This window comes from Vicia villosa, unplaced genomic scaffold (assembly GCF_029867415.1).
Source record: "Vicia villosa cultivar HV-30 ecotype Madison, WI unplaced genomic scaffold, Vvil1.0 ctg.001413F_1_1, whole genome shotgun sequence".
NCBI classification, from domain to species: domain Eukaryota; kingdom Viridiplantae; phylum Streptophyta; class Magnoliopsida; order Fabales; family Fabaceae; genus Vicia; species Vicia villosa.
Genome location: NW_026705608.1, coordinates 406,597 through 419,107, shown reverse-complemented (window position 1 = coordinate 419,107; position 12,511 = coordinate 406,597). Strand labels below are relative to the sequence as shown.

The 12,511-nt window shown below is 32.9% G+C and overlaps 1 protein-coding gene across 1 annotated transcript; it reads right to left on the bottom strand.

Moving 5' to 3' along the window:
* Positions 1-2,079: 2,079 nt before the first annotated feature.
* Positions 2,080-10,774, bottom strand: LOC131635028 (actin-related protein 2). The gene is made up of 15 exons (XM_058905631.1): positions 10,573-10,774; positions 10,285-10,395; positions 8,812-8,946; positions 8,652-8,723; positions 8,488-8,566; positions 8,078-8,127; positions 6,493-6,596; positions 6,316-6,384; positions 6,170-6,233; positions 5,380-5,448; positions 5,105-5,188; positions 4,656-4,714; positions 3,798-3,864; positions 3,524-3,607; positions 2,080-2,446 (listed from the first exon to the last, which is right to left on the bottom strand). Exons 1-15 carry the CDS (start codon positions 10,612-10,614, stop codon positions 2,366-2,368), a joined length of 1,170 nt encoding a protein of 389 aa, XP_058761614.1. The 5' UTR covers positions 10,615-10,774; the 3' UTR covers positions 2,080-2,365.
* Positions 10,775-12,511: the final 1,737 nt, after the last annotated feature.

Here is a 12,511-nt window from a genome sequence, read left to right as displayed (position 1 = left end):
CCTCCTCCTAAAAGTTGAAGGGAGGCGCCATTTGACATGGCTTATTGAGACTGAGTGTGTCATGTCAGATGGCGTCTAGGACTAAAAAAAAGGGAATAAGCCATATGAGATGGACTAAAAAAAAGGGAATAAGCCATATGAGATTTTAAAAGTACAAAATGATTGAATGCTTATTAAAAATTAATGGGTTAAACGTTATTTTGCCCCCTGCCATTTGGGGCGAATCTCAAAAACAACCCTGTAAAAAAAACACAGATTCCGTCCCTGCCATTTGTAGATTCCCCTGTTTTGCCCCCTCACTGAATGTGGTCAACAAAAATGATGATGTGGCGTGCTGTGTTGGATTTTTTTATTTTTTATTGCTGACGTGGCTACCAACTGGATATCATCTAGTTAATATTAAATAAAGCAAAGCAAAACAAAATACACGTGAGAATCCTAGCAATTGGTATGATTGGTTACTTTCAAATTTCTAGTCTAGGATTTTATGATTCCCGCATTATTTTTAGTCTTGAATTCATTTAAATCTTATTTTTGGGCAAAATAAATTTAACTGGTTTACAATATATAATTACATACAAAAATTCATTAACCTGAAATTAAAAATTAAAAAAATAATTAATAATAAAATTAACATAAAAATAATAAATATATAAACTAAAATGAATAATTACTAAAATGCTAAAAACGCTATTTAGTTTATTATAAATAAATTTAATAATTATTAAACAAACATTATTTAAAAACTGAAAATAATAAAATTATAATAAACTGAAAATAATAAAATTATAATAAACTAAAAATATAAATTAAAGTAAAAGTATTTAACATTAATTATTTTAATTTTATTAATTTATTATTATTAAGTATTTTAATTTAGTTTATTTAATTTAGTTTAGTTTTTTAACATTAAAAAAATGAATAATATATAACAATATTAATTTTGTTTATTTAATTTTGTTTAGTTTTTTAACGTCAAAATGTGTTAATTAAGTTAGTTTTATATATTCAACGATAAAATGTGTTATTTAACTCAATTTAGTTAAGTTAGTTTTAATTTATTCACTTTAATTTATATTAGTTTTAGTTTAATATATTAATTTATTTTAAAATTAACGTTAGTATATATACTAAATCAAACTCAGTTTAGTTTAATTTATTTTTAATTAGTTTAGTGTTAATTAATTTAGTTTAGTATAGTTTTAATTAATTATGTTTAATTATAATTTAAATTAATTAATTTAGTTTTAATTAACTTAGTCTTATTTTATTAGTCTTAGTTGGTTCAGTTTTAAAAAGCGTTTGCATGCTCTAAAAATAACTAAGTGCATTGGTATTATAATAAAAATCATGTGGATACCTTGTTAGTATTGTAATGTCAAGGTGGTGGGTTCAACTCCTACCATACTAAACTTTTGAGTACATTATCATATTTTATCATTTAAACCAATAATTCATATAAAATAAATTAAAAAGTGTGAATATAAAATTTAAAAATAATAATTTGACAAATAATAATTTTTTTAAAAAAAATAAAAAATTTAAAATTAATAAAAAATCCAGATGGCAGCCACATCAGCAATTAGAAAAATAAAAAAGATCTAACACAGCACGCCATATCATCATTTTTGTTGACCACATTCAGTGAGGGGGTAAAACAGGGGAATCTACAAATGCCATGGACGGAATCTGTGTATTTTTTTTACAGGATTGTTTTTGAGATTCGCCCCAAATGGCAGGGGGCAAAATAACGGTTAACCCAAAATTAATCTTGCAAAAACATCTTGCAAATAATTTATTTTTTTTAAATATTATTCATAAATATTAACAACTTACTCAAATTGATTCGTAGATATAAACAAAAAAAAAATGTATTGAATAATTAGTGGCTATGAAATATCATTTCCTGCATATGTATCGAGAGTTTTACACATTTAAAAAAAAAAAAAAAAAACTAGCCTACATAGGGATTATAAGTTATAGCCATTCAACACCCAGACTAATTTATCTGCAAACAAAACTCAATGAAATGCAAAGATTAGTACAATTGTATTGTGTTAGTACAAACTCTCAAGAAAGTATTTACACAGTTTTTTATTCACCACTTATGGCAACAAAGTTACAACAATAATTGTAGCAAGCAAGATACTACACGAATTCTTTTGTCGTATCTATCAAGAAACAAGACTTGTTCTTTCAAAACTAGCTTTCGGTACATTTACAGGGACAACAGCATTTAATGCAAACTGGTGAAGGCAGTTACAAATATTATAGCTTTGATTTGAGTATTCATCACCCAATCTCTGATGTGATTTTGCTTCACAAAATAATGTCTTATTTTTGGTGATCAATGGAACTCTGTAAGTCAAGCTTGGCCACACCTACTCAGGCAAGCCAGTCCTTCTTCTAGATAATCTTCCCTGTTAATCCAAAACTCTGGCGCATCCTGCATTTTAACCACCAGAAAAAAAGTTTCTTGGATGATGTTTGTTTTCAAACTAGGAAAGACTCAAATTAAATTGAAGCTAATGTGACTCATGTTTGGATAAATTTTTGCAAAAGTGAATTGTACGGTAAATTTCTATGTAAAATTCACATTTAAACTCGAAAGCTACAAATCCTAACTTCAAATAGAATCGATTCTGCAAAGCATAATCAAGTTACCCGAGAGCAACCAAAATGTCAAAATCAATTCTCCCAAGAGCAACCAAACATGTCAAAAAAATCAATTCTAAGCACTCCAACCGTGAAACCAAACATACATTTAGAGAGTAAAGTTGCGTATAAACTTTGATCAGATCAAATATATGCTAATGTATAATAAAGGCAAAACTACATTAGAACCCTTTAATATAAATTTTTAAACAACTTTTTTTTTCTTAGTTCACTTCTATTCCTTCATATTTCTCAGCAACACTCTTAACCACTCATTGAGACCAATGACGTCACGATATTAAATAATAAAATTGAAAAAATCATGTTAATTTTGATGGATTACATATTGCAGTCATTATGATGTTATCTTAATGCATTAAATATGTAATTTACTTTGTTGAGTGGTTAAGACTTTTGGTATCATAGATGAAAAATTAAGTTTGGTTGAACATTTTTTAAGCTTTTAAATATAACTGAGATGAAAAAAAAAAAAACTAACTTGATAGGGAAAAAAATACAGAAGACATTTTTGAAAGGCTTAAATGCACTTTTGGTCCCTGTAAGTTAGCGAGTTTTTTATTTTCGTCCCTGTAAGTGAAATATAAGGACTCAGACCAAAAATAATAATTTACAGGGACGAAAATCAAAAACTCGCTAACTTACAGGGACCAAAAGTGTATTTAAGCCTTTTTTTTAACTTTAAATTAAGTTAAATGACACCTGGTGTATTTTTTCCTATAATAATGTTTAAAGTGGCTAAAAGATTAATAACTTTTCGAACAACGGTTTTTATTTTGCACTTTCAGAATAGCCCAATCCAATAAGGCTTAGATAGCAACAAGCAAAAAAATTAACATTTAACTCAAACCTTCATTATTCCTGCAAGGACAGCACCTCCAAGGTACACCATGTGTTTCCTACGTGGTGGGTCTTCAATTCTTAGTCTCAATTTCTGATTACCAATAACAAGAAAAATGAGAACAAGTTTATGCGAACTTCTCCTTCTTTCTCCCATTGAATATAAAAACAGCTTAGACATAAACATGTATTCTGTAAGTGCATAGTTGATATGCACTCGATAAGTTGTTTTCAACATGTGTTCAGTAATGCAGAAGCAAAAAGATAAGAAAATTGAAGTTTACCTTCAATCCATCTTTGTTTCCCTTCAAAACAACATCAAGATAACGATCAAGTATTTCTTTTTCCAATCTGAAGATGGGAGAAAGAAAAAGAAAACGGGATTACCAACTTCCTTTTGGAAACACACAAAGAAAACCCAAACCGTTTTAAGAGTACCAAACACCATGTACCAACAGATGAAAAAATAAAAGCATGTGCCAACAGAAGAAACCCCAAACCGTTTTAATAGTACCAAACACCATGTGCCAACAGATGAAAAAATAAAAGCAGAAATAAAGGGACCTACCAAATTATTTATTTACGTCGAAATTTGAAATTCAAAACAATCTAGACTCTTAGAAATATACTATTTAATGCATAATAGTAAAGCAAGTATGAGGCATCTTTAAAATGATATATGCTTAGGTAAGTAACCTAGCTTGCAAATAAACAATGTATAATAGAGTTCTAGAACACACTTTTGGCCAAAGAAAAATATGCAGAGAGATACCGCAAAGATTTCAAATATTGAACAGGTGATCGTGTATATGTGTAGCATACTTATGAGATTCCATTGTTTTTCCCTGTCATCTCACTCTTGTAAATGTATTTTGAAATTAATTGTATATTAAAGTGGCAAAGCAGTAAAGTGGGTTCTTATTGGATGTGAGTGTAAAATCAATTTACACCGATAGACAGTGCCGATTAACTCGTTACTATATACAATTAAAATATCATAAGCATGGATTTAGCTGAAAAGAAACAAATGGATTGAGATCTGAGTTATGCAATACATGCTCAGAATGATATTTAAAAAAAAAACAGCAACACAAAAGATTAAAGAAAACTAGTGCTGATGTAAAGGAGAAATAACCAACTACCTGCTTGGTAATCCAGGATACATGGTGCTCCCTCCACTTAAAACTATGTGTTGATAAAGCTGCAAGACAAAAGATCAGAACATTATGTAAAATAAATTGCATGACATTTTCAAAATACAGTACAAGAGGACATAGGAATATTCTGTGAAAGTTATAAAAAAGATTCTCTAGAGCTGAAGTGGTTTTAGTAATAAGTATAAGTTCTTCGATTTAAGGGGAAACGAAATCGGTTAGGAGGTGCTGAAGTGACGTATCTAACAGCTGTCATAAATGTCATTCAAGAAAGCTAAAAACTAATACTATTTCACTCCCATAGTTAAATTTTGAGATATGGAAGATACCATTAAATTACATCCTTTTAAATTTTAAATGGAGAGATAATCAACAAGTAAAAAATAACTTATGATAAAAGATATTAAAGAATGTAGATTTCAAATGGAGCATCATACCATCATCCGGTTGTCAATATCCATTTCTTGAATGCAACGAAACACCATGTCAGCCATTCCATCACCTTCAACATCTATAAGTTCCTGCAAGAAAGGGGAAAACACCAAGCAATCATAAACCAAGAAAATATATACACCCTATATATTTAGCTAGAATTGCACTGGCACATTATAAAAATTCTAATGTTAACAAATCCTTCTACACTAATCATTTTGATAGGTTTTGAAAAGCTCATTTAGAGAAAACATGAGTGAAATGAGCAACAAGTACTTACCGGTGTGAAAAGAGCCTCGGGGGCCTGGAACCTTTCAGTGCCTACTTTAATGACTCTTCCATCTGGAAGCTGATTTAGAGAGTGCAAATCAATATAAGTGATATCAACAGTAGATGAATGACAACACCTTTTGGCATGTATGAAGCAAGTGGATTCCAACGACTTGGGGTAATTGCAGTTTTAATTCCTAAAGTTTAAAGAGTATATTTTTGTCCTAAATGTTTTGAAATGTACTACAATTGGTTCCAGTTGTTTTTTTTAATCCCTATAATATAATTTTATTTATTCTCATTATAGTCCATGTAATATTCGTTTTACAACGACTAATTGAACATAATCAAACATTAAAGGACTGAATTCCAAAAAGAGACCATATGTTGTATTGTAGGGACAAAAATATATCAACGAGGACCGATTGTAAAATATTTCAGAAATTGGAGGATGAAAAAACTACTTTGGAAAGTTTAGAGACTAAAATTGACAATTACCTCAAGTTAGGGGAGAAAACATAATTCACCATAACAACAACAGTGACAATAACAATAATAATAAGCATAGTAGATATTACGCACATGCATTAAGACACAACTGTCAACTACTATGAATTTGTTAAAGAAAAGCTTTGAAAAACATATGAAAATCAACTCAATAAAGACCATTAATAGATCAGCAGAACTTGAGCCATCTGTGCCTTTATATTCAGGGAATTCATTTCGACCAGAATTGCTAACTAAATCATTTACACAGAATTACTCATGCAGATTTCAAGAAATTCAGGATGCCAACTTACAGTATAGTTCTTAACAAGGATAGTGGTTTCAAGCCCCAACTGATATTCCCTCTTGTAGTCATAGCTGCAGTAAAATAGATGAGCTATGGAGAAAACATTTTAGGGACCATACAAAACTAATATTTGATTTGAGATTTGTTTCTAACCCTATATAGCATAGCTTCTCTTTGATTTCCCTAACAGTCTCAAAATCAGCTGTCCTATTCACTGCATATCTTGAGGAAAGAAAATTGTGTTCCAGTTAGAATTAAAGCATAAAAGGGGTCAGCTTTTCATAATACTTATATTACATTACAACTGAAGTGAAAAGAAATGGCTCTCACCCCCTCCTTGAAAGCAAATCAACGAGATAGGCAGTTATGTGCCGGCCAGCTACATTCATTCGTTTTGTCAAATGAGGGAATGAATAGCCGTCAACAACTGGGACCTAGATCAAGATTCAAAATTTTCATTACAACATTTTTTGAATGAATACTTTCAAATAACTATTTCTCATAAAACTAAACTTGTTAACCACCTTTTGCTTCATTAAACCATGAATCTATATAATGCTTGTGTGACAAGATTATAATTGGTAAGTCAGTATATCATATTCATAAATTATGCTTCAACACCATTTCATTTTGCTTCAAGCAAAAGCCATGCAGGAGAATAATAATTTACTTTTCAAGAATTGACTTAAATAATTCTCTACACAAATATTAGATTTGCATATCTCCAAACTGTGTTGAATCATTAATATGTGTCATGACATAGTGGCGCATGCATACATTCATGTACAAAGAAATTTTATATATTGTATATTAGTAAAAAACAAATAAGCAATCCATGAATATGAAGTTATGAACAATGCTAAACAATCTGATGACAATGTCCATGCACTGAACTGACAGAACTAACTGCAATAACATAAATTGAGTTGTGTGAGGAAAGTAAATATCCAAGAAAAAGTTGTGTGAGAGTAAACAGACTACGGTCTCAGGACACATTATCTAGAGTTAAATTAGATAATAGGACGTGAAAAATGGTTATCTCTCTCGTGCGATAATGTGATTTTCTCCCTCTTGTTAGGTTTTTTCCCACCACCGTCTGAGCAAGCTTCCTCGCTTGTGTAGGCCCTTATCTTCATCATTTTTTGGGGAATCTCCTCTCCCTTCCTTCCTTTTCTTCCTTGTCTCCTCTCCCTATTGAGCTACTCATGGAGCGACCAAATCACTTATTGCCCCCTCAATAGCCAATCGTCACAATTCCCTCTCTGGTTAACCGTCCCCCACCTTATACATGGCTTTGAAATATCGCCCCCATGGTTATTCCCTCACTTGCAGACACAACCCCAAGCACCCCCCCCCCCCCCCCCCCCCCCTTCAAAGCCATCATGGCAAGTCACTTCACTATTGTCCAGTTAGAGATATGATGTTTTTATGGTGTTTTGTGTTTATTTGTTATAGATCATTGTTTGTGTTTTGTTGCTATTTTAAGTTTATTTCAAGTTTGTGATCCATGGGTTCGCTGAAAAGCCTTAGAAATACTGGGTCTATTTGTACTGTATTTTGAGTAAGGGGCTTATCGTGGCTACCACCAACTTCAGCACCCTATTAACCATACAAATGACTTTTGGACATGTGGTTGGATTGGTCATTTTAGAGACTACCTGTAGTCGATTTGAGACCCCACAAGCCAGAGAAATGATTCGTAATCTGATGAAATTAAAGACTGGATATCTCACTGTCCTTGACCATTGGACATGTGCGGAAGAAATTAGTTAAGTGGTTAGGATTAAGAATTTGGATTGTAAAGCTTGACAACATAGTTATTATATAACAATAAGAGATAGAATCTAGTACAGCACCCTCATAGTGATCTGCAATACAATTAACTAATTAAGTAGCATAGAGCTTAATTAATTACCACATGAGTGACACCATCACCCGAGTCTATAACTAATCCAGTAAGCAAACCTGAGACAAGCAAAGAAGTGTTATGAAGGCACAAAGATTGCATATTGATAAAAGGTATGATTCGTAGAAATCGGTGTACGTGTGGGTTTTGGTTCCTGCTATTTGTTACTTAATCGTTGAAAGCACAAATTAGCCTATTTCAAAGCCTTGCAAATTAGGATATATGATGTCGCCACATTTGATTTGTGAAATAAAGCTATCATACATTATAGAATATCCAAGGTTTATAAATAGGTATGTTATGATGAGAGTTAGTAGTTTCCAAGAATGAGTAACAGCAATTATAGGGTGCAAGCTCTAATTAGGATGAGATAAAAAACAAAACAAAAAACATTAACCTTCACTCATCTCTATAAGCACCTTGAGCATATAATGTTAGAACAGCTTGGATTTGGATAAACACTCCAGCAAAATTGTACTTCTCAAACATTGTCTCGACCTGCCAGGTCAAATCACATAAACAATAACATTTAAAACAATTAAATGCAAGAAATTAGCAAAAGGGAGAGCATAATTGCACAGACCATTTTTTCACGATTCTTTGAGGGATTAAGAGGCGGATCAGTAAGTAGAATCTTACAGTCTTGCGGATTAATCTGTCAGTAAAATTGTGGCCCAGAGTTAGCGATGATATCAAACAGTCACAGTTGAAAGAACAATGAGAAAGAAGCACCAGAAGGTTACTTTTAATTCGTTGTAAAATGCATGATCCCACACATGACACATGTCATCCCAGTTTTGGACAATTCCATTGGTCACAGGATAAGATATATCAAGCTGATGTCGCAGGTCTGCACATCCCTCGCCAACAACAATATCCTAAACAGAAAAGTAAATAAAGAAGTAAATAATAAATCTCACATGACCTAAGCAATATCTTAAAATCAGGAAATTAAAGTGCATAAATATTATTGTTTATGATGACTAGACTTGAGGGCTAACTCAATCCACAAAACCGACATGTATGATGAAAGCTATCCAAACGTTGTAAACACTTCCTAAGACATGTCTCTAGTTGATCTGGAAATCTCAACACACCCACCTACATTCAGAAATCTCCATCTACAAATTCTAAACTGTGGATTAATGTGGGTGCAATAACAGGAATACACTCTGTAACACCCACAGCTAAACATTTGAAAACACGAACAAATGAAAGTCAAAAAACATTGACCCAATCTGAAATAGGCTCTAATATTATCTTAGAAATTGGAACTAGGATTTAACTAAACCCCACAAAACCGACATTTGATGTTGAACTAATGGGAAGGAATAAGCATAATATTGGCCCAATAACAGATTTTGGCCCAATAACAAGAGCCTGTTTCGATTGACTTATTTAAGATTAAGCTTATCTCCTAGCATAAACCCTTGTGAGACGGTTTGGATTGGTCTATTTTATCCTTTGTTACAAAAATAGCTTATATATAAACACATACCCGTAAGACCTTATATTGTAAGCATTTTTTTTAAATCTTGGTATCCGGCCTTCCACTTGTGGGAGGCCCGTTTAAACCCAGCCAGAGCAAAACTTTGTATGGAATTGCCTCAACAAAGGGTTGTTTGCACCTAGCGGGATTCGAAGATGGTTTTAAATTATGATTTGTAACCACAATTGCGGACGCAATATTGCTGATGTGGTAGTCTCAGCAACCGCATCGGACCATAATTGCGGTGTGATTTTAAATCATGTGTCCTACTACATTAGTAACCGCATCAGACAACATCGTCCAAATTTTTTCAAGTATTTTCATCAAAACTCAAAATTTAGAACCCAAAAACTCAATTTACTTCTCAATAAAAATTCACGCCGCAACAATCACAATGTACATCGCAGCAATCGCAACACCCGCAACCGCATCGCAACAGTAATTTAAAACTATCCTTGAAAGGAGCACACTATCAGAACACAAGCCGCCTTCACCACTAGGCCAACCCTGGGGTTTTGTAAGCTCTTAATTAAGCAGTTTATCTAAAATGAGCACTACATTGGTCATATCTCAATATCTCTAATCAACGTCTGACTCTCAGCAACTAGACCCGGAAAATCACTATGAACTTGTAAAAAATCATAATACAAACAACCACATGTCATCTAGTAGATCAAACAAAGTACATATCATAATTCAAAAACCTCAAAAATCAGGTTTCACATACCTTTAACTCTTGCTCGGTAAGAGATTCTTCGTATCGAAGCATGGGCCTCCCCACAACACAAGGAAAAACGGAGGTAGGAAAATTCTCACCAGCAAATCCACACTTCACATACTGAATTTAAATAGAAACACAAAAAAATTAAAAAATACATCAGAAGTAGAAAATTGGAAAACACGATTTGTAATAATTTGAGATTGGTGATTTTTCAAAGATCTGTTGGATCCGATGCAATGCGGTTTGATTTTGATATGAAAAGAAGATATTGGAGAAAGAGTGAGAGAGAAGTACTCCGGTTCCGTTGTCGCAAACGACGACGTTTTTGCTGTCCATGGTGTGGTGTGATCGGTGGCTGTTTCGGTTTCAGTTTGCTTTGGCCGGAGATGCCGTACGAAAGCAGAAAGAGAGCACTGCGCGGTGGGTGGGACTCCTTGTTAGAACGTCTAGTCAATGGAACTTAATAAAACGACCTCACTGCTTAGTCGTTTTAGTTTTCAATATACAGTTATGCAAGCAAAGTGGAAGAAATGAAAGAAATATATACTAAGTGTAGAAAAACTCTATCCGCGAGTATCCATCTGAATTCGCTCTGAATTTGACGGAGAAAATCTGTTTTGATTGGATTTAAATTCGGGTTTGAGTTTTCTTTGATTATAGAATATGTATATGGCGATGGTCAGGTAATGGGTGTTATTTCTCTATTATGATTGGCATCAATTTTGGCAAAATTAACTTCGCAACAACATATTGAACGAGATGTTTCAACTTGCAGGTTCAACATGTCGAATGCGATGTCCTAACTAGAAGAGTAGGACATCTGATTTGTTACAGTTTACAGTTTGAGTTATGTTGGTTCGATTTAATTACTGAATATTTTGAGAATATTAAGAAATCATTTGTGGCGTCCAAGACTGAGGAATCAGAGATCATGTTGGTACTCAAAAGCATTCAGTTTTCTAAAGGTTACGAAATTTTAGGAATGTTGAGAAATTTTAGAAAACTCTTGATTGAAGACCTATTTTTATGTAGAAGTTTTTGCAGATCTTTAGCAGTCTTCTTGCTGCATTTTTAAAGCCTAAATTCAATTCAGATGTGTTCTTCAAATAGATTGTCACTAACCTAGTTTTAGTGTGGAACTTACGTGTGTTTTTGTTAGGGTTTGGGTGTGTTAATCGTGAGAGCAAGGCATGGAAATCTGTGGTCAATGGATGGAATCTTCCATTGGCTAAAGATAAGGATGAGAAGATTATTGAATTACTGAAGGAGGGGGAAGACTAGGATGATGAAGATGATAAATCTGCTCTATACTTTAAAGCATTGAATGCCCTGTTCAATAGAGTAGACAAAAACATCTTCAGACTAATAAGTAGTTGAATTGTTGCTAAAGAAGCTTGGGAAATTTTGAAGACTGCTCGTGAAGGAACCTCTAAGGTAACGATGTCAAGACTTCAACTTCTTACCACTAAGTTTGAGAACTTAAGAACGGAGGAAGATGGGAGTATTTATGACTTTCACATGAATATTATTGAGATAGCCAATGCCTCTAGTGCACTGGGAGAGAAGATGTTAGAAGCCTAGTTGGTCAGAAAAATTCTCAAATCTCTTCCCAAGAGGTTTGACATGAAGGTTACTGCCATTGAAGAAGCCCACGATATAAATAACATGAAGGTTGATAAACTTATGGGATCTCTTAAGGCCTTTGAAATATGGTTTGGTAAAAAGTATGAAAAGAAGAAGAGTATAGCCTTTGTGTCTAATGCTGAAAGTTTAAAAGATATAGGTGACCTGGCTAGAGATGAAGGATTATCTGAAGACCTTGTGCTACTTGGAAGACAATTTAATAAGGTGTTTAGAAAAATGGACTGCAATTCAAGATCAAATGTCAAGAACAAGTCACTCGACATCGGCAATAATTAGGATGTTAGGAGAATGTATGAGTGCTTCAACTTACAGATGTATGGTAATGATGTTTTTGAAGTTGTATCATTCCAAGTACTCATTTGTCGCTTTCTATGGCATAACATGTTTAGAAAACTTTCCATTTGTACAATTATCATATCATTCATTCTATTGCATTACTTGCTTGTTGATTGAATCACTTTAGTTTCCAAACTCCAAATCTGAGGAAGCTTTCCATTGTTCATATATGCTGGAGGCTATAATCTTTGTTTTAACTAGATTTTATTATGATTAATTTCTTATATATGTTGATTGTATGAAAGAATGAAAG

Excerpts from the sequence above, each read along its gene's own strand:
- LOC131635028 (XM_058905631.1), bottom strand. The coding sequence starts at position 10,614 with ATGGACAGCAAAAACGTCGTCGTTTGCGACAACGGAACCGGA. Across the intron at positions 6,385-6,492 it reads GATTTGCTTTCAAGGAGGGG|ATATGCAGTGAATAGGACAG; the intron begins GTGAGAGCCATT and ends TCTTTCCTCAAG. Across the intron at positions 5,449-6,169 it reads TCCTTGTTAAGAACTATACT|CTTCCAGATGGAAGAGTCAT; the intron begins GTAAGTTGGCAT and ends TCTCTAAATCAG.